The sequence below is a fragment of the Filicampus tigris genome, chromosome 3 (genome assembly GCF_054856515.1).
Source record: "Filicampus tigris isolate MCC_2025a chromosome 3, RoL_Ftig_1.0, whole genome shotgun sequence".
In the NCBI taxonomy this organism is placed as follows: Eukaryota; Metazoa; Chordata; class Actinopteri; order Syngnathiformes; family Syngnathidae; genus Filicampus; species Filicampus tigris.
The window spans coordinates 35775-57769 of NC_141219.1; the positions used below are offsets into that span (position 1 = coordinate 35775).

The 21995-nt window shown below is 46.9% G+C and overlaps 4 protein-coding genes across 6 annotated transcripts; 1 reads left to right on the forward strand and 3 right to left on the reverse strand.

The window, feature by feature from the left end:
• Positions 1-45: 45 nt before the first annotated feature.
• il17a/f1 (interleukin 17a/f1) lies at positions 46-3247 on the reverse strand. Of its 3 annotated transcripts, none has more exons than XM_086025614.1 (3): positions 2814-3247; positions 467-672; positions 46-389 (listed from the first exon to the last, which is right to left on the reverse strand). In XM_086025614.1, exons 2-3 carry the CDS (start codon positions 664-666, stop codon positions 140-142), a joined length of 450 nt encoding a protein of 149 aa, XP_085881740.1. In that variant the 5' UTR covers positions 667-672; positions 2814-3247; the 3' UTR covers positions 46-139. The 3 variants fall into 3 exon arrangements, with proteins under 3 accessions (XP_085881740.1, XP_085881738.1, XP_085881739.1); XM_086025612.1 differs by lacking the exon at positions 2814-3247 and adding an exon at positions 1969-2551; XM_086025613.1 differs by lacking the exon at positions 2814-3247 and adding an exon at positions 1830-1947.
• A 5116-nt stretch (positions 3248-8363) lies between these two features.
• Positions 8364-10251, forward strand: LOC147149442 (uncharacterized). Its single transcript, XM_086025961.1, has 4 exons — positions 8364-8438; positions 9460-9595; positions 9669-9754; positions 9885-10251. The coding sequence occupies exons 2-4, from the start codon at positions 9469-9471 to the stop codon at positions 10065-10067; spliced, it is 396 nt and encodes a 131-aa protein (XP_085882087.1). The 5' UTR covers positions 8364-8438; positions 9460-9468; the 3' UTR covers positions 10068-10251.
• Positions 10252-11365: 1114 nt separating this feature from the next.
• On the reverse strand, positions 11366-13110 carry LOC147149443 (chymotrypsin A-like). Its single transcript, XM_086025211.1, has 7 exons — positions 13059-13110; positions 12822-12925; positions 12652-12731; positions 12484-12562; positions 12222-12402; positions 11983-12116; positions 11366-11573 (listed from the first exon to the last, which is right to left on the reverse strand). Exons 1-7 carry the CDS (start codon positions 13108-13110, stop codon positions 11412-11414), a joined length of 792 nt encoding a protein of 263 aa, XP_085881337.1. The 3' UTR covers positions 11366-11411.
• A 5755-nt stretch (positions 13111-18865) lies between these two features.
• LOC147149444 (chymotrypsin A-like) lies at positions 18866-20620 on the reverse strand. Its single transcript, XM_086025210.1, has 7 exons — positions 20569-20620; positions 20332-20435; positions 20162-20241; positions 19994-20072; positions 19732-19912; positions 19493-19626; positions 18866-19083 (listed from the first exon to the last, which is right to left on the reverse strand). The coding sequence occupies exons 1-7, from the start codon at positions 20618-20620 to the stop codon at positions 18922-18924; spliced, it is 792 nt and encodes a 263-aa protein (XP_085881336.1). The 3' UTR covers positions 18866-18921.
• Positions 20621-21995: the final 1375 nt, after the last annotated feature.

Here is a 21995-nt window from a genome sequence, read left to right on the forward strand (position 1 = left end):
AAAAAACCTGTCTGAGATAAAAGAACCCACCATTTTAATTATAAATAAGTGACAGAATGAACTTTATTGAGTTAGCTAGATATTTCCTCATGAGATTTGGTTTCAGACAATAGGATTAGAAGCCGCTCGTGTGCTTTGGTCAGAGTTGCTGCTGCTGCTGCTGATCTCTGACACACGTGCAGCCGACGGCGACCAGGCGGGGCTCCAAGCGGTAGCGGTGACTGTGCTGCGGGGCGCCGGACGACTTGAGGCGGCGCAGCAGCAGAACCTGATGCAGGATGGGCCGCGACTTGAGCCTCATGTCCTCCACGCCGTTTGAGTCCAGACAGCCGCGCAACACGCAGCGGGCCTCCGACACCGGAGGGAACACCGACGCATCCTGCGACACGCTGTCCGGCACAGGGTGGACGCGTCACAAACGTGTATACGTACATATGTGGGTGTGCGTGTGTGTGCCTTTTCCTACTTATAAGTCCAGGGTGAGATGGAGTGGTTATGCAGCGGTCGGAACGTTTTGGACGAAAGCAAGATGTCGGGGTTGAGCTCGAGGGACACCGTTTCAGTCGCCGCCTTCCAAGACTTCCTGAGCGCCTCCGAGCCTTTGGATTGGCCGTCTGCTTCCACGATGGCCACGCCCTCCGACATCATCGCTGTCATCATCGTCATCGCCACCTGAACACATCACGACTCATCAAATGAAAGGATTGTCACCCTCATCATCAACTTCTTGACTATCATCATCAGCACTTGTTGGTATTCAGCATCCCAGCACGCTGATTATTGCTGATGCTCGCTAATTATCATTGAATATTGATGATAGGAGAGAGCAAACATGGTTAGCCTGAGATGGCATATCTAGATTCATTTCAAAGCGACATAAACTGGTTGAAGTCATTCAGCCGCCGGGCCACAAGCCAAGATGAAACCCGAAAAGTCGGAGCAATCTCATGTACATGCACCACATCCGCCGACTATTTCATTTTGACTCGACTCGTCTCACCCAGTTGAGGCCCGGAAGCTAAACGCGGACCCCCAAAGAGACAACAGCACATTAAAAACACAGCTACAGTGCATAAACCATAAACCATAAACCCATACACCGCTACGACACGGATCAAGTGCAAGTGAACGCATGGAAGAGACAAAGGAAATGGACGCCCGGTTCATGAAATCAAACCGCCAACAAACGCAAGTTCAAAATCATCGACTTGATCCCAAAACGGACAGCTTCTCCATCTCGTACGAGTCCGGCCAGTACGCCGTCGCTGCTTTTGACGCGTCCGTAACCTTCCGCCCAAGCAGCTTGGAGCGACTGGGCTCCTCCATCACGTCCCCTACGTGTGGCCCTTGAGCGTCGGCCGCTCCGGAACGCAGTCACGCACGCTGTCGGCAACTTGGCCGGCTGCTGGTCAAAAGCGGAAGTCAATCCAACGTGCGTTTAGAGCCCTTGAAGGCCAGTTGCAACTTGGCCACTCGTCGTCTTTGTCCGACCGTATCCCCGGCCCGCCTCAGCACCGCGGGGCGGAGAGCTTTCAGCCGCCCGCTCTGGAACTCTCGACCCCTGTCATCTTATTGATCGACAGTGTCCTTGGGTGTGTCGAAAAGGCGCTCACGAATCAAATGTTTGATCATCATCATCATCATGATTATCACGATGGTAAAAGATGCCTCAAAGCCATCTAAACCGCCCCCCCCCCAAAACACCCAACTAAGGCACATCTAAAACATGCGTAAGAAACGTATCGATCACTTGTAAAACCTGACTAAACTCGGCTAAAACAACTAAAAATATGTCTCGAGCGTTACTATGCATGTCATGGCATAGCTACCAAGCGCTTCCAGCACAGACGTGGCGCTTCTCAGAATTGCTGCCTGTCCCTGGTGACCACTCGCCGGGTGGTCCTCCTCGCCACTTTTCAGCCAATCGCGAGGATCTGCGTCATCAACAACCGGACGGCTGCGTCTTACCGTCACAATGGCGCCAGTTAGCGTGCCAAACATTCTGGTGGCTCAGCGGAATCTTCTGTTATCACTTGGGAGGCTGCTCGGGTTCTGCTGGAGGTTGAGGCGCGTGAATGACAAGATCGCGCCATTCCTCGGGACCTTTATCCTGATTTGCCGGTGCTGATGTCATCTTTGATCTTCCTCGCTAAACCACAGGGGCCGACCGGCCGGCATGACGAAGCATGACGCCCGACCCACTTTCACACGCACATGAAAGATTCTAGGTCATTGTTTGCATTTGATCTTGTCAGGTTCCGCTTTGGGATGAAAGGACGGTGGCTTCCAGAGCCCCCGCAGACAAAACCTGGTTACTAGCACAGCTTGCGGCTCACTTCCTGTTGACGTGGTGCTGAGTGAGTGAGGTGCTCCGCTCCCAACGTGCGTGTGGCGTAGGATGTTCCAAACGGGGGCTTTTCAGCCTTGTCCTGGCCTTTTCCAATTCCAAATGCGCAATAAAGACGATCAGTTTGCACATGAATTCACGGCGATGGAGAACGCCGTACACATGCTGCGAGCGGAGCTCAGTGATGAGCTGTTAGGCGGATGGACGGGGGAAGAGCCAGAACAGAGAAGAGCCAGCGCCTGGTGCTCGCTTTGCGAGCACCAGGCGCTGGCAAAACTGAAGCGGAGGACCGAGCGCAAGACGAGAATGCGTGACCCTCTTCTACAAGTCTGACGTTGGCACACGACCCCGACATGTACTACATGTGACCCTAATCCAGCCTTCACCCGTGCACCGATTGATAGTGGAGCTAGACAGAGAGGGTTAGCACTTGACACAGGAAGTGATGCGAGTCGGCGAGTCTGACCTGGTTTTCGGTGACTCACTGTCAACCACACATATTGCAGCATCATCGCATTTTCTGCTTTTTTCCGCCCACGGTGCCGCTCGTCGCGCGTGTATGACAACTTGACCGAACTTCCTTTGGTGCCACGCTGCCGCTTTCAGCCATCAATGCATCCAAGAACATTCTCTTCACGTTCTCCCGATTGCTGACTGATATTTCCAATGTCTCTTCAACGAGTCAACATTGAATGCGCTCATTCCTTCGCATCCGCTCAGTAAAAGCATCCTACGTTAGCGCTTTGATGAGCTGTCGCTACTTCAAATGCAAATCTGCTATTTAACCAGATCAGCGTCACTGACATGAAACATTTTGCCAGTGCGATCCGCCCAATCAAGGCAGCCAAAAGCCAAGAGCTACAGCACGTTCCAACAGGCAAAAAAAAAAAACAACAACAAAAAGAAAAACAAACCCTCAACCTTCACAAACCGGTTCTGATTCCAGGCAAGTTGTCAGACGGCTGCAGTCTCCGAAAGAGCTGCTTTGGCAAATTCTCTTGCCGTAACTTAGTCCTGGTAATTTGAGGTCTTTTTGTGGTTGGTTCCAGGCTGAAGGGAGGGCCGGCATAGCTACATGTCCGGTTGCCCAATTAGGGTTAGGCTATTGAAGTTTGCAGACGGAATCGCTGACGGAAGCCCGTTCAAAATCCCAGGCGGACCGGCCTATGGGGGGGCTTATTTGTTCCCATTAGCCTCGCATGTGCTTGCATGCGTGCTGAATCTGCGCGGGTCCGCCGCGTTTTGTCTGTCGGCAGCCGTCACTCAAGAGCAGAGCGAACGAGGAGGACGTGTCGCTGGACCCGTACAGCCGCTGGCATTCATCCAAGGGGTCCCAGTTTCTGGATCCATCCTGCGCGCGCACCTTCCAAAGATAGAACGACATTTTCGCTCATTACCAGTTGACAAACGGCCGTCAAAACACACGTCGCAGCTGGCTTGCTTGTGACGTAACGATGGCCGCCGGCAATCTTAGCTTTGCTGTGCGATAATGATCCTTGCTATCCATTTGAAGAACTTGCGCAGTGCTTGTTTTTTGATCATCTCAATTTATTTTTGTGTTTGCGTGTTTAGTCTTCAGCATTCTCTAATTGAAGTTTGGAATTAGAAACGATTGACATCGTTATAGTTGTATGTTGTCAGGCTCTGTGTTTCAGTAAGCTTTCTGAGGATACGAAGCTGTTGAGAATAGGATAAAAATAAACATTGGGATGGCAAATATCGTTGGCTCTTTCTATTCAAATCTGGCTTAGGTTAGCCGGTAGGAGCCTTATGTGTCGCGGTTCCAGATGGCATCAGCTCCCAGCTCCTCAAATCCTGCGCAGACCAGCTGCGTGGAATTGTCACGCACATGTTCATCCTGAGCCTGAAGCTGGGCAGAGTCCCCCAGCTGTGGAAAACATCCCGCCTGGTCCCGGTGCCAAAGACCCCCCACCCGAAGGAGCTCAACGGCTTCGGACCACTGGCGCTGACGTCTCACCTGATGAAGACCCTGGAGAGACTGGTCCTCGTCCACCTGCGCCCCCTGGTGAGCTCCTCAATGGACCCACTCCAGTTCGCATACCAGCCTGGCATCATTGTGGATGATGCCATCATCTACCTCCTCCACACTTCACTCTCCCACCTGGAGAAGGCGGGGAGCAGTGTGAGGATCATGTTCTTTGATTTCTCCAGAGCTTTCAACACCATCCAGTCCACCCTATTGGGAGACAAGCTGGAGCGGGCGGGGGTGGCCCAGCACCTCACCACATGGATCCAGGACTACCTCACAAACCGGCCACAGTATGCGAGGACACAGTACTGTGTGTCTGACGTGCTCCTCTGTAGCACGGGGGCCCCGCAAGGAACTGTCTTGGCTCCCTTCCTGTTCACCCTCTACACCTCGGACTTCAACTACAGCACCCCTACCTGTCACCTGCAGAGATTCTCTGACGACTCGTCGGCCTCATCGCAGGCGGAGATGATCGGGAGTACAGAGAACTTACTCAGGGTTTTGTGAACTGGTGCCAGCAGAACCGCCTCCCGATTAATGCGGGAAAATCCAAAGAAATGGTGGCGGATTTCGGTAGGCGCCGTCACTCTGCACCTGCACCAGTGAATATCCGGGGAACAGATCTTGAGAGAGTCTCAACTTACAAGTACCTGGGTGGTCATCTGAACAATAAACTGGACTGGAGCGACAACACAGACGCCCTCTATAGGAAGAGTCAGAGTCAGACTCTTCCTACTCAGGAGACTGAGGTCTTTTGGGGTTCAGGGGACACTCCTCAGGAACCTTTATGACTCGGTGGTTGCATCGGTCATTTTCCAGGGAGTGAAGAAGCAGCTGGACAAATTGGTGAGCCGGCTCTGTCCTGGGCTGCTCCCTAGACTCGGTGGACTCAGTGGGGGACAGGAGGATGATGGCCAAGCTGGACAACCCGACCCACCCCCTCCAGGGCACCCTAACAGCACCCCACAGGTCCTTCAGTGACAGACTGTTTATTTTTATCCAATGCTGTTCCTTACATTTCACTGCAGCACTGTCACTTACTTAGAGTATTTTTCCTCTGTACTATGTGCAGGCTAAAATGAGCGTTCCTCATACTTTTTAGGTAGATGTAGGTTGGTGTGTATATACATGTGTATATACACATAGTTACTACGTATGTTTACATAGGTTTGATCCTGAATGCTTGCCGTTAATGTTATACATTAATGGCTACATTATGCCGCCGTCTGTGTGTGACCTCTGTGATCTTTGCTGCTGTAACGCTGAAAATGTCCCCACTGTGGGATCAATAAAGGCCTTCTTATTCTTATTCTTATTCTTATGTTGAATCCGCCCTTTTGAGGAGCAAAATAATCCAGGTAGTCCTCAATTTACGAACATAACGGGTTCCGAGAGGCTGCTTCTAAGTCCAGACAGATTCAATTTCGTTTCAAAATTCATCCATCCATCCATCATCCAAAGCCCTTATCTTCTCAAAGGTCGCGGGCGTTTTGGAGCCTATCCCAGCAGTCTTTGGGCAGCAGGCGGTGTACACTCTGAACTGCAAGATACATATTTTTTCCTCACAATATTTTTTTCCCCAAACAGTGGTGTCCTTCACGGGAAAGAGGAATTGGCCGCTGTTTGTTGTTGTTTGTTGTTGTTGCGGGTTTGTTAGAAGCCATTTAACGCAGACGGCTTTTACGCGATTCCATTAGCGCTGAGCGTAGCCGTGGTGATGTCATCAGCGGGCGCCGCTGATGAAGGCAGCGTGCCAGCAAATTGAGGCACATTAGGGAAAAGCGCAACGCCGAGCGGCGTCCCATCCGTCAAGCTTTGCTGCCATGGCGACGGTGACGCTTCCGCTCGAGTGGCAACGGTGAGCCACCAAATCTAAAGTGGACTCCACCGTCAAACGTGCGCAAAAAAACAAAGAAAGACACATTGGATCATAAGGAAAATAAAATTACCCAAATGCTCCAGAAAGGAAAAACAACACAAAATAGGACTTTTATTTTCAGTTTTAGATTACGTTTTGATTTGTCCTGTGCGAAAAGAAAAGTTGTGTTTGTTTGTTTGTTTGTTTGTTTGTTTGTTTGTTTGTTTGTTTGTTTGTTTGTTTGTTTGATTTGCTTTTGGCAGATGAGACGTTTTGTCTTAAAGCGAAAATTAATTAAAGAAAAATCTAACCTAATCTTAAAAAAAACATACTTTTTCTCTTGAGAATCATATTAATAAAAAATGAGTTTTGGTCTTGGAAACAGAAGACTTTTTACTGTCAGATAAAATAAATGTTTGTATTCATCTTGAACAGTAAGGTCCTTTGATCTTTTTAAAGAAAAGAAAGCAACTTTGCAATTGAAAAATAAGAAACTTGATGAAAAAAGTTTGAGCTTTCATCTTCCGGGTTTGTCCGTGCAGATGGCACACTTTGACTTCAAAAACAAGATTTTTCCTCTGGAGAAAAATAGCAAGATGACTTTGGAAGTAAGAAATATAAAACTGTAAAACCTTTTATTGGCAGATCTTGACTAATTTAAGAAGTTAACATTTAGAATTTAAGAAGTTAACTATTAATCTTGCAAAAAGATGTTTCTAAAAAAGAAGATGTGTTGCAAGGACAGAACAATTTTATTAAGAAAAAAAAAAAGGACTTTACACGTTAAAAAAATAGACATTTACTTTTGGGGAAAAACATTTGTTGGTCCATCTTTTGGACTTTTTTGTCTTAAAGAGAAAAACGACTTTTGTTTTTGATGGAAAAATGTGACTATTCTCAACAAGATTTTTTTCTCTCGAGAAAAGTAAGACTTTTGTGTAATGCAAGAAGATGACTTTGATATTTTATCAAAAAAATGAAAGACTTTTTCTACTTAAAAATTGGACTTTAACAAAAGATGATTTTCAGACTTTTTTGTCATGGAAAACAAAGACTTTTATTGGCAGTAGCAGACAAGTCATTTTGTCTTGGGAAAAAAACTTCATTTATGACAAAAAAGCTTACCTGTTGACAAAACAAGAAATTTACAATTGGAAAAAAATGATATTCAGTTAAGAGAAGATGACTCTTGGTATGCCAAGAAATCACTGAATCCAATCGCCAAACTCTGCATAATGTGTAGCATAATGTGAAAGTGGCTTCAGCTTTTTTTTTTTTCTTTAATCAGTACATTTGTTCCTTACAGTTCAGTTGTATTTCACTTTTAAGTGGCCTATAATGCATGAGCAATGAATCACTTTGAATTGCTTGTTTTCAAACAGTTATCCAGCTAGGTACAATTTGTGTTTCATTTTTATGGGCAATACATTTTCAATCATTATTCAAATACAGCTTGTACCAGACGTATTTGAGAACATTTCGTAGAATTTTGAAAACCTTTAGGGAGTATCATCTAGGAGTATTTACATTACTTTTATTCAGCATTTTTTGTCGACTTTAGAGTATTTGGGCAACTTTTTTGGAGTATTTAGTAGATTCAAGAGTGTTATAAGGAGAATTTCAGTCTATTTATGAGTATTTAGGTCAACTTTAGGGAGTATTTGAGTACATCTAGGAGTATTTACATTACTATCAGGGAGCATTTCTGTAGACTTTAGGCAACTTATATTGAGTATTTATTGAGCTAAGTTAAATGGAGAATTTCAGTCGATGTGAATGTATTTAGGTGACTTTTAGGGAGTATTTTGTCTGCTTGAGAGTTTTGAGGTAACTTTTAGGAAGTATTTGAGTGCATCCATGTGTACACATGACATTTACATGAACACCTGGACCTCCTGTAACCAACTGCACTTAGAGGTTGGTCGTTCTGGTGGTACTTGGAGAGCCAGCTATTTTTCGAGGTGGTACTTGGTGTCAAAAGTTTGACAACAGCTGCCTACGAATCTCAAATGAAACGGTGCGCATTGCGTAATCGTATTTGGGGCCAAGTGGATGAGTGGACGTCACTTGACGGAGCGTCCCATCTGGCGAGCGTTCATTTGTCTGCTTGAACTGCGTCAAGTGGTTGCCGCGGCAACACGCATTCTATTGGGATGACCAAGAAGATGCGCGAGCGCGCTCCCCCGACATCCCCACGGCGGCCGCGCAAGACAAGGAGGGCACGCGTCCACAGTCGCACGCAGGTGAGTGCATGGCCGCTCCGCACTCACAATGACATCTCCACCAAGAGCAACTTTGTTTTCAAAAGAGACTTTTTTCTCTTCAAATAAGACTTTTTCTTTCCTGTGGAAAAACAACCCAGGAGAAAAAAAAACATGCTTTTTCCTTCCCCTAACCATTTTCCTTGAAAAGAAATGTCTTATTTGAAATGTTGAGAAAAAAAAACAGGTGTTAAAAAAACACCCAAAACAAATAAAGTTGTTCTTTGAAACAAAAGAAGACCACCTTGGAAAAAGTTGGGGGGTTTTCTTGAATAAATAAGACCTTTCCTGCAAAATATGAACTTTTTTTGTTGTTTTGGTTTGTTGACTTTTTTTTTCCTTGATTGAAGACTTTTGTTTCTTAGCCAAATACAAATCTTGACCTTAAAAATGGGAAAGATAAACTTTTTTTTTTTTTTTTTTGGCAATATATGACCTTTTTATTTTGGAAGTAAGAAGCCTTTCTTGATGGTCTTTCCTGGGAGGATGAGACTTTTTTTCTTGATAAAAAAAAAAAAAAAAGACTACTCATCGGGGGAAATGACTTGAATTCTTAAAAAAATGAGTTTGGTTTTGATTAAAATGGGGGAAAAAATGTTTTGCAAAATGCAAAAATACTTCATTAAAGTAAGCCTTTTCTCGTAAAATGTGCAATTTTTCTTGATTAAAATGAGAATATTTTTCTTTTTAAAAAAGAATTTTTTGTTGGGGAGGTATGTATCTTGTATATGTATATGTATCTTGATTAAAAATATGACTTTTCCTAAAAAAGTGAAACTTTTTTTCCTGATTAATAACAAACAATTGTTCTTAAAAATGGTTCTTTTCTTGGAAAAGTACGTAACTTGATCTTTGAAAAATGGATATTTTTTTTCCCCTTGGGAAAAAGAGACAACTATATTGTGAAAAAGAATCCAACTTTTTCTGGGAAAATTTTTGTTGGAAACTATTTTTGGGTGCCGAATCCCCCAAACAACAACGGTAAATGTTGCGTGTGACCAAGTTGTTCAGGATGTGTGAGGGCGTGGCGCTATCCCGCCGCTGCTGGTTCCTCTGCCTGCTCGCCGTGTCGTCGGCGACGCTGCTCCGCCCTCGAGACCCGCGTCATCTTCAGCTGGACGCCGACTGGTCGCCGCTTGGTGAGCATTTAGCAGTGGTTTTGCTCCAGTGTTGCAGGCAATCCTTTTCTTGTTTTTGCTTTGCGTGCCACAGAGAGAAGCCGTGCCCCCGCCCATGTGGACGAGGACGACAACGAAGACCGCGGGGACTTCCTGATGGACGTGGAGTCCTACGACCAGGTGGGTGTGCCCTCGTGCCACCTCGAAAACAAATAAAACATGTTGTCTACTTGAGTGTTTTGCAGCGTGTCGTGCATATAGCGTGCGCCGCACCAGACTTTTTCACGGCATGGCTTTGCGCGTCCTCCAGGATGCGTCGGCGTCGGCGTCGCGCGCCATGCGCTCGGCCCGCCGCTGCATCCGGCACCAGCAGTCGTGTTTGGGCTTTCCGCTGCCCTGCTGCGACGCCTGCGACACCTGCTACTGCCGCTTCTTCAACGCCATCTGCTACTGCCGACGCGTCGGACACGCCTGCCCGTCGGCGCGCACCTGACCTGGCCTCGACATGCACCTGACACGTTAGCTGCACGCCCAACTGCCGGGATGCACCTGACGCGCACTTGACCTGCAGCTGACATGCCAACATGCCTGCCTGCCTGCCTGCCTGCCTGCCTGCCTGCCTGCCTGCCCAGAAACACCTGACGTGCATTTAACACACAACTGACATGCCAACGGGACAAACCACCCTCCCTCCCTCATCCTCCTCTGCTTCTTGTTTCCGTGTTGGTTTGAATGTGCTTGAAATAAACAAAGTCCTCAAATTGTTAGTCTTCAAGTAGTAATTTTGCTTCCGAGACAGCAGGGGGCAGCGCCAGGAGGACTCGCCATGAGTCGCTCCGGCTAATGTTAATTATTTAGGACTAGAAAAAATGAACTCTGATGACGTGAACCCATTTCCTGTCAACATTCATTTTCTTTCATTGTACAAAACAATAAGTGACGTAAATGATGAGGTGCTGCTCAGATAGTCTGCCAGTATCAATTCGGGAATTGGGTTTTGATCCTAACGGAAAAGAACACAGTTAAAGTAGTATGCAGTTGAAAACGACAACAATCATTGCATCACTGCTCCGATTTCTCTGCAACGTGTTCATCTTGAATACCGATGTGTTGGCGCACGGCCGTTCAATTCACGTGAAGTCACCGATCAACATGAACCAACGGGCAAAAGCTGGTTCTGAACTTGTCCGAGAATGCTGATTAAATGCAGCGGTCCATTTCTTGCCCAAAGTGCGGCATCTCTGTGGGCTGACATTTTGGGAGAAAGCCACAACTGCATCGCCTGTTGCAACCCGCACGGGAGCACATACACCACATTCGGCTTTTCAAAATTAAGGCTACCCACTTGCATTGCGTGCGCAGAATTAGAACTTGTTCACTTTTATTTTAGGAAGGCAAGACGGACGTGGCTCTCGAGCCGTGCAATGCCAAAGTCCGGGCTAAGGTCATGTCAGAACTGCTACACGAACAGAACAAAATAAGACTTTCATCTTGAAAATTGACGACCATGGAAAAAAGTACCTCTATTCTGGGAAAATATGAACTTTTTAGCTTGGATAAAACAAGACTTCTTGTTGAAAAGATTACGACTTGTGAAGAAGCGGACTTTTCAGTGAAGAAGAGAATTGTGAAGAAGACATTGTGATTGAGAAGACAAGGTATACGCCACCTTGTGCATAAGACATCAAGGTGAGACCAAAGACATGTGGAGTGAAATAAATGCTGACAGGAATAGAAGGGGATGAAGAAGACATCATTTAGCGGCCTTGATCAAGAAGTGGTGGGAGTGCATTTGTAGTTTGAGAACTTTTATTGAACTTGACGTCGTAGGTTGTGCTTAGTTGGAGGCGATGGTCTGATCCATCCAGGCGCGGAGTTCGGTGACGCGGGCGTAGACGCCGGGTATGGTGGGCGTGCAGGTTCCGCTGCCCCAGGACACGATGCCCACCAGGGTCCAGGCGCCCTCCTTCTGGCACACCAGGGGGCCGCCCGAGTCGCCCTGCGAAAGGAAAGACAGAGTCAGGGAGCCCATCAACAAAGAACAGGACCAAAGAATCGTGGTGAGGACGCGTGGAAAAGCCTTTTGGCGGATAGTGCAGACTTGGCACTAGCAGACACTCGTTAGTTATATGCTTGCCAGCACAGACTTGGCGGTGGAAACTCTAGATACTAGTACTAGATATTCGCAAGTAGGCACTCAGCAGTGGAGATTTGCTGTTAAAGACTTGCTGATGTCAACTTGGAAGTAGACACTTGGTAGCACTGTGGTTGACATTTGACGGGAAACCCGGGAGAGTGGAAACTTGAAAGGGAAGCCCAACCCACTGTGCGGCTGGGATACGGTTGTGTTTAGCGTTGAAACTGTAAGAGGGTCAGAATTGTTGTTTTTTTTCAAGAGCTCTGCCCACCATGCAGGATGACGCTCCGGAGGCTCCCGCGCAGATCATCAGGTTGCTGATCTTGTTGCCCCAGAATCGACGGCACTGCTCGTTGGTCAGCAGAGGCAGGGAGGCCTGCTGGAGGAGGGCCGGCGTGTCGGGTGCTGAAAGGCAAGGACAGGGTCGGTCGGGGTCAGGCTGGTGCCGTAGCGGCCGCGGCGGCCGCAGCGGTGCGCCGGCCGGCCGGCCGGGCGGCAGCCTATCCTGACCGTTGTGTCGGGTCAGCCCCCAGCCAGTGGTGACACACTTCATGCCTCCGGGGAAGTTGTCTCCTGCCTGGGCAACGCAGACGGGTGACACGCGCATGTTCATCTGGGCGGGGCTGGCCAACTTGATGAGCAGGATGTCGTTGTTGATGGTGAAGCCGTTGTAGCGAGGGTGCTTGAACACCTGGCGGGCAAAAGGCCAACGTCAACACGACAAGCCGCGCCAACACCGACCACGGCGACGCTAAGGGAGCCGCGCTCTCACCTTGCCCACCCTCAGCACCTGGGTGTCCTCGGCGGTGGACGAGCGGTCGTGCTCACCCAGAACCACGCGGTGGGAAGTCCTGCAAGCGCCAAGACAAACGCCATCACGCTCGTGGCCACGGGCAATCGATAACACACCTGCATCCAAACGCCATCGTGACGCTGCTACCTGACGTTGCAGTGTGCTGCCGTCACCACCCAGTTCTCGTTGACCAGGGAGCCGCCGCAGAAGTGGAAACCTGTGTATTCCTGAGGCCCAAAAACACACGCTGATTGTGCGCCACTGTGTGTGTTTGCGTGAGTGCGTGTGTGTGTGTGTGTGTGTGTGCACGGGTGTACCTGCAGCGACACCTGCCAGGGCCAGGAGTGAGGCACCGCCTCCTCACCGTTGACGATACGAGAGTATCCCGTGATCACGGGGGGGATGGCGGGAGAGCCGCAACCTAATGATGTGATCACGGCGATTTGGCGCCGTGATGTTGCAAACAAGACGCAAGGAATGCCATGAATAAAATGTCGTCACTAAGACGGTCCAGTTAGCTGAATACTAACATGCTCGTGCTAACGCTAACTCACCGTAGGCGGCGCCGACGAAGGCGAGGCACGAGAGGATCCACAGGAAAGCCATGGCGACATCATGTCTTCTCTGGACACACGTCGAGCTTTTATAGCGACGCACCCGCGCCTGATTGGAGGAAAGTGGCGGGCAGGGGGCGTGGCCACGCAGGCACACGCTATCGGGGGACGTGAGAGTTTGGACAGGTGAAATTCCGGGAAACCTGCAGCTGGGCAAATGCCAAGGCACACAAATGTCACAAGAAACAAAAGTAGCTGTACAAGTGAACAAAATTGATGATCTATGGATTCTTGATTGACGGCTTTATTAATGGCTGTGATGGTGGTTGACTGATTGATGCACTTATTGTATGTATATGTTCTATTAGGATATTTATGCTCTTATTTTGTGTTGTACAGTGCAGTATATATCGACATGTACTAGTATATGTTTTTATGAGTGCGTGTTATATATATATATATATATATATATATATATATATATATATATATATATATATATATATATATATATAGAGAGAGAGAGAGAGAGAGAGAGAGAGATGTATATATATATATATATATATATATATATATATATATATATACACACACACATATCTATCTCTATCTCTCTCTCTCTCTCTCTCTCTATATATATATATATATATATATATATATATATATATATGTATATAATATATATATATATATATATGTATATAATATATATATATATTTTATTCCTATCTCACAGACCGATATTTCTTTGTAAGTATGGATACTTGTTCCTCTAAAACTCATGAAATTAAATGTGGGGTTCCTCAAGGTTCGATTTTAGGCCCCTTACTTTTTAATCTTTATATGCTTCCCCTCGGGGACGTCATCAGGGGACACGGCGTCAGCTTTCACAGCTATGCTGATGACACGCAGCTGTATATTGCCGTGTCTCCTGATGACACAGGACCCATTGATACCCTTTTAAATTGCATTTTAGATATCAAGTCATGGATGGCAGATAATTTCCTACAGCTCAATGAGGACAAGACCGAGGTCTTAGTTATCGGTCCCGAAGGTCAGAGAGAGAAGCTTTTACCAAAACTACACATTTTTAATCCCTCACACTGTGTGAAGAACCTTGGCGTCATTTTTGACTCTGAGCTCAGTTTTATTCCTCATATTAAAAATGTAACCAAGATTGGTTTTTATCACCTTAAGAATATCGCCAGAGTCCGCCCGTTTCTCTCTCAGGCTAACACGGAAGTGCTGATGCATGCCTTTATTTCCTGTCGTTTAGATTACTGTAATGCCCTGCTCTCTGGCCTCCCGAAAAAGAGCATTTCACCACTGCAACTACTGCAGAATTCAGCCGCTCGGGTGCTGACGAGAACCAGAGGGCGGGAGCACATTACGCCAGTTTTGAAATTGCTGCATTGGCTCCCTGTGTGTTTCAGGATCGATTTTAAAGTACTTTTATTAGTTTATAAATGTGTTAATGGTCTTGGGCCATCTTATTTATCTGATTTGCTTTTATCATACCAGCCCTCGCGGATCCTGAGGTCCTCTGGCGCCGGCCTTTTATTTATTCCAAGGGTGAGGACCAAAATGCATGGCGAGGCTGCATTCAGCCATTTTGGTCCTCACCTTTGGAATAGCCTGCCAGAGGATGTCAGGTCTGCAGAGACTGTTGATATTTTTAAGAGGAAGCTCAAGACACACCTTTTTAGTTTGGCTTTCAACAACTTTTAAATAATTTATCTTTTCTTTTGATTGAAGATAATTCTATGTTTTGCTTTGAATGTTTTAAAGCACTTTGAGTTGCATTTTTATGTATGAAAAGTGCTATATAAATAAAATGTGATTGATTGATATATATATATATTATATATATATTAGGGCTGTCAAACGATTAAAAATTATAATCGAGTTAATTAATAAAAATTAATTGATCGTAATTAATTGCAATTCAAACCATCTCCAAAATATACCATATTTTTCTGTAAATTGTTGTTGGAATGGAAAGTTTTTAGTTTGTTTTGGTCCTTGTGTTTTGGACTTCTCCATTTTCGTTCTCACAGTACTTGCTAGCCTTTTTGTTTTTCTTTAATTAAAGTACTTTATTGCTCTCTGATTTTGCCTCCTGCATTTGGGTCCTCCTCCACAAAAACCCGACAATGATGTCGTTGGTATCAGCACGTCGTGTGTTACTCCTTTAAACTGACTTTATGAACACAAAACAAGACAGTCATCTTCTCTACTCATCCTCAGTGGCAAACCAATTTATTCACATTTCTGAGATTTAAAACTGCCTTCTTTCGGCGGCACGGTGGTCGACTGGTTAGCACGTCCGCCTCACAGTTCAGAGGTCGTGGGTTGGATCCCGGCTCCGGCCTCCCTGTGTGGAGTTTGCATGTTCTTCCCGTGCCTGCGTGGGATTTCTCCGGGTACTCCGGTTTCCTCCCACATTCCCAAAACATGCATGGTAAGTTGATTGGACTGTCAAATTGCCCTATTGTGAGTGCGGATGTTTGTCTCTGTGTGCCCTGCGATTGGCTGGCAACCAATTCAGGGTGTCCCCCGCCTACTGCCCAAAGACAGCTGGGATAGGCTCCAGCACGCCCCGCGACCCTTGTGAGATACAGATAATGGATGGATGGAAAACTGCCTTCTTCCTTCCAAATGCTCCATTATACTCCCGCAGGCGACGCGCGTCCGCTCTGCTGCTCACTGTGCACTTCTCAGTGGGATTAGGCATCGGCGGTCATTCTGCGCATGCGTCAAATATTTTGACACGATCAATTACAAAATGTAATTACCGCCCGTTAACGTGGTAACTTTGACAGCGCTAATATATATATATATATGTGTGTGTGTGTGTGTGTGTGGGGGGGGGGTAATTTCTATTTGTCTCAATAGTAACCAGATGGTATTCATTCTATTGTGTTATCAATGCAGGTGTAAAGAGCTCCATCATTCTATGCTCTAAGTATAGACTATGTGTTGTATTTTCTCGGTATGGACAGTATACAGGTATGTTCTGTTCCATGACATAGATGATGTCTTGGTGCACTTCCAGGTGCACATGGTTCCATTCTGTGCTCTAAATATAGACTCTGTGTCCCGCTCTGCAGTCGACTGTCTGTTTTCTTCTCTGATCTAGACCTCAATCTATATGTTCTGTTTTAGCCACGTATACATGTTTGTGTTAGGTTTGTCGTGGAGGAGGACCCAAACGCAGGAGGCAAAATGGTGTGCAATATAAAGTATTTCATTTAAAACAAAAGGCAAACAAGGTGCTGGGATAATACGAAACCAAAAAATGTTGAAGTCCAAAAAAAACAACAAGGACCAAAAGCAAACTAAACAAACACTAGGACTAGGACTAGGACTAGAACTGTGACGGGACTTGACTTTGACAAGACAAGACAAGACAAGACAAGACAAGACAAGACAAGACAAGACAGGGCTTAGACAAGACAGAACAGAACAGACGAACCAACAAGGGCTGAAAAAAAGCTGGCAACTAAATACAGACAAGTTAACGATACAACGAGGAACGCCTGGACAAGACACAGAGGGTAGGAGGAAGCGGGTCGGTTAACACAAAGGACTGGGATGACAAGCACAAGTGGACTCAATAACTTAACAAGAGACAAAGGAACACAAGGAAAAGCATGAAACTAAAGTCGAAAACCAAACTCAAAACACAGCCCATAACAGTTTGGATTCTAGAACAGAGATTTAGATGTATACGTTTGATTCCAGGTTCTATTCCAAGCTGGAGCAAAGCGAAAGAGAATTTGCCCTCTTGTCCAAAAAGCATCAATCCTTTCTTGCAAAGTTTCCCTCCTCATTTCAATGTTCAAGCTCATCAAACAAATCAAAACTATCAGACAAAGACAATCCAAGCAAATCATAGAATGCCGTTCTTCAATGGCGATTCCATTGAAGAAAACAACAAAGTGGTCAAAGCAACACGGTCTGTGGGAAGAAGTCGTCGGCCGGCCGTTTGGCCTAAGAGGCGGCCGGGCCACCGTCAGCAGCAGCAACTGAGCTCAAGCATTTTCGAAAGGTTGTCGAATGGGTAGTTCGCATCCCTTTGGAGATGTTTTGGGCCCACTCTTGTTTGCGCAAGTGTTCCAAATCAGCAGCACTGCATCCTCAACATTTCAATTGGATTCAAGTCGCCACTTTTACGAGGCCACCCCAAAACCTTTGTGTTTTTTCACATTCCTTTCATGAAAGACATTCAAAGGTTGACTTGCTGGCGTGTGTTGTCCCGCTGCAGAACTGCTGAGTGCGCTTCAGCTGGTTCTCACCAACCAATGGCCACACATCTTCCCTCAGCATTTTCTGATCAAGAGCAGAATTGGCGACTCCACCAATGGCAGCACGTCTCCCGGGTCCCGAAGGAGCGTAGCAGCCCCGGACCATCGCACGGATGCTCGCCCGAGTGTTCTTTTTCTGAAATACTGTGCCGCATTTACTGGATGCAAAAGTTCAACTTTCATCTCTCCACACCATATTCTCCCAAAAGTCTCAGGAACCATTTTGACGTTGTTGTTATCTTTGCACAACTGCAATTGGCTGGCAATCAGCCCGGGGCGGACCCGGCCTACTGCCCGAAGACGGCCGGCCGGGATAGGGTCAGGCGCGGCCGCGACCCTCATGAGGAAAAGCGGCTTGGATAACCGATGGATGGATTTTTGCAAAAGCAATATGACTTTTTGTTGGGCAGTGTTTTTGCCGAGCAACTCTTTTTGAATTCCGTGACTGGGGAAAACGCAGCGATTCGGCGAAGCATGAGCCCAACTTGGATTATTTGAGGGAAGATAAAGAAGATTTCAGATGAAAAAATGCCCCCCTTCACATCTTAGCTATTGTTTGGAGTTTTTTTTTATCTTTATTTCCTTGCTGTCAATTACACTTGACATTTTAGCATCCATATTTTCTTTCTCTCTTAAGCCCTCATTTAATCTTGTAGCGTAGTAGAATAATGAAATGCTTCTTCCAAAACATGAGTTCCATTTTCCGTGGATGATTCTGTGTCCAAATAACAAACTCAAAATGTATGTAGTCGACTTTCACATCAGGAGATTGAAAGAATGATTTTATAAAATTGAATGTTCTCCATTTGGAGTCAAAATTGGCCGGCGCTCCAAAGAGGTGAATTTAACCGGCATATGCTTGTGTTCAGAATTAAAGTTACATTTTTGCTGATTTAATTCATGTCGAATTCTGGCATTTTGCTCTTCATCTCTTGACCAATTAATGTATCACGCATGAGATAACTACGGATTTACACGATGCTTTGCTAAGGGAATGCAGGCTGGCGCCATATTTGAGGCAAGGCAGTGTAGGAGCATCGCAAACAAAATGTCTGATAGCGTCAACAACACGTCTTGGACCAATAAGCGGACAATGGTGGGGAAAAATGCAAGAAAAAAAAAGGAATAAAAGAGCAAATGATTGATGATAGTGTGTGAGGGCTAGGGTTGGGTTAGCGGGTTAGGGCTAGAGGGTCAATAAATACAGGTAAGTAAGTAAGATCATTTGTGAAATCAGCTCCTTTGCTGCTTAAACAATTATTATTGGAAAAAATCCAGACTAATTCAACCACATCAGGGGGCCAAGTAATCGTCCATCTCTCCCCAACATTGTGGCGCAATGTGGGTAGAGGTTACAGGGCACTTTGAGAGGGTGAGGGCAAGGTTTAGGCTTAGAAAGTTAGCATTAGGTTTAGTCACAGGTTTACCCTAACCCTAACCCACGTCATGAAAGGCACGAAGAATAAGATGTGGTGATGAAAGCTCTGACAGCAGCGTGTGTTGGTGGTCACGAGTTACTTTTATTAAACATTCCAGTGTGTAATCAGAGGTTGTTTTCAGTTGGAGGCGATGGTCTGATCCATCCAGGCGCGGAGTTCGGTGACGCGGGCGTAGACGCCGGGTATGGTGGGCGTGCAGGTTCCGCTGCCCCAGGACACGATGCCCACCAGGGTCCAGGCGCCCTCCTTCTGGCACACCAGGGGGCCGCCCGAGTCGCCCTGCCAAAGGAAAGACAGAGTCAGGGAGCCCATCAACAAAGAACAGGACCAAAGAATCGTGGTGAGGACGCGTGGAAAAGCCTTTTGGGGGATAGTGCAGACTTGGCACTAGCAGACACTCGTTAGTTATATGCTTGCCAGCACAGACTTGGCGGTGGAAACTCTAGATACTAGTACTAGATATTCGCAAGTAGGCACTCAGCAGTGGAGATTTGCTGTTAAAGACTTGCTGATGTCAACTTGGAAGTAGACACTTGGTAGCACTGTGGTTGACATTTGACGGGAAACCCGGGAGAGTGGAAACTTGAAAGGGAAGCCCAACCCACTGTGCGGCTGGGATACGGTTGTGTTTAGCGTTGAAACTGTAAGAGGGTCAGAATTGTTGTTTTTTTTCAAGAGCTCTGCCCACCATGCAGGATGACGCTCCGGAGGCTCCCGCGCAGATCATCAGGTTGCTGATCTTGTTGCCCCAGAATCGACGGCACTGCTCGTTGGTCAGCAGAGGCAGGGAGGCCTGCTGGAGGAGGGCCGGCGTGTCGGGTGCTGAAAGGCAAGGACAGGGTCGGTCGGGGTCAGGCTGGTGCCGTAGCGGCCGCGGCGGCCGCAGCGGTGCGCCGGCCGGCCGGCCGGGCGGCAGCCTATCCTGACCGTTGTGTCGGGTCAGCCCCCAGCCAGTGGTGACACACTTCATGCCTCCGGGGAAGTTGTCTCCTGCCTGGGCAACGCAGACGGGTGACACGCGCATGTTCATCTGGGCGGGGCTGGCCAACTTGATGAGCAGGATGTCGTTGTTGATGGTGAAGCCGTTGTAGCGAGGGTGCTTGAACACCTGGCGGGCAAAAGGCCAACGTCAACACGACAAGCCGCGCCAACACCGACCACGGCGACGCTAAGGGAGCCGCGCTCTCACCTTGCCCACCCTCAGCACCTGGGTGTCCTCGGCGGTGGACGAGCGGTCGTGCTCACCCAGAACCACGCGGTGGGAAGTCCTGCAAGCGCCAAGACAAACGCCATCACGCTCGTGGCCACGGGCAATCGATAACACACCTGCATCCAAACGCCATCGTGACGCTGCTACCTGACGTTGCAGTGTGCTGCTGTCACCACCCAGTTCTCGTTGACCAGGGAGCCGCCGCAGAAGTGGAAACCTGTGTAGTCCTGAGGCCCAAAAACACACGCTGATTGTGCGCCACTGTGTGTGTTTGCGTGAGTGCGTGTGTGTGTGTGTGTGTGTGTGCACGGGTGTACCTGCAGCGACACCTGCCAGGGCCAGGAGTGAGGCACCGCCTCCTCACCGTTGACGATACGAGAGTATCCCGTGATCACGGGGGGGATGGCGGGAGAGCCGCAACCTAATGATGTGATCACGGCGATTTGGCGCCGTGATGTTGCAAACAAGACGCAAGGAATGCCATGAATAAAATGTCGTCACTAAGACGGTCCAGTTAGCTGAATACTAACATGCTCGTGCTAACGCTAACTCACCGTAGGCGGCGCCGACGAAGGCGAGGCACGAGAGGATCCACAGGAAAGCCATGGCGACATCATGTCTTCTCTGGACACACGTCGAGCTTTTATAGCGACGCACCCGCGCCTGATTGGAGGAGAGTGGCGGGCAGGGGGCGTGGCCACGCAGGCACACGCTATCGGGGGACGTGAGAGTTTGGACAGGTGAAATTCCGGGAAATCTGCAGCTGGAGAAAAACATAACTGGACGGGGGCATTGGTGCTTTATTTGTGATGTCTTGGCTTTTGAAATGTAGCAAAATCATACATTGTTTTTTAAATAGGTTGATTGACGTTTGATTGCTTTATCGAGAATTGATCTACATCATTATTATTGGCTTAATGTTTTTTTTCTATCATTTGTTAATTGCTCTTTTGGTGATACGAATGGTTAGAAGATGATTTGTTTATGGGTTTCCTAATTGATTGATTGATTGATTGATTGATCGATTGACTGATGGATGGATGGCTTCCTGCTGATTTTTGGAATGTGTTTATTTGTGGCCTCATTGCAGGTTTTGAAGGTCTCATTGACTAATGTAAAGGCTAAATTGATGGCTTTTAAGTGGAATACAGAAGAGAGGATGATTTGCTGCATAAGCATTGGCACAATACGCTAACATGTGGGCAACATGCATATATGATACATGCATAAAGTATTATGCTGAGATATTTCCTGCATTCAAGGACGCTGCAAAAAAAAAACGGGCCAATGTGTTGAAGGTCACACGTCCAACACGTCTGCTTTTTTCCCAGCAGCTGCATTATTTTCAAGGACACTTACACGTTTAGAACATATATACAGTGTATTTGCAGTTCCCTACCCGCAGATTCACATGTTTCGCCACCCCCTCACGTTCTTAAAAATGTTCCACTTTTGGGGCTTGTATGTTTGTTGTACGTTAGCATCTTTTCGCATCCGAACTAAGTCAAAACCCAAATGTGCAACTCCGAAAATTGAAACTCAATTGCCAATTATTCAAAAGTAGAAAAAAAATGCAACAACTACAACAAACACAACATCATTTTCAAGGAGAAAAAGCTGTTGTGAAAACAATATATATATATATATATATATATATATATATATATATATATATATATATATATATATATATATATATATATATATATATATATGGCGGCACGGTGGTCGACTGGTTAGCACGTCCGCCTCACAGTTCAGAGGTCGCGGGTTCGATCCCGGCTCCGGCCTCCCTGTGTGGAGTTTGCATGTTCTCCCCGTGCCTGCGTGGGTTTTCTCCGGGCACTCCGGTTTCCTCCCACATTCCAAAAACATGCATGGTAAGTTGATTGGATACTCTAAATTGGCCCTAGGTGTGATTGTGAGTGCGGATGTTTGTCTCTGTGTGCCCTGCGTTTGGCTGGCAACCAGTTCAGGGTGT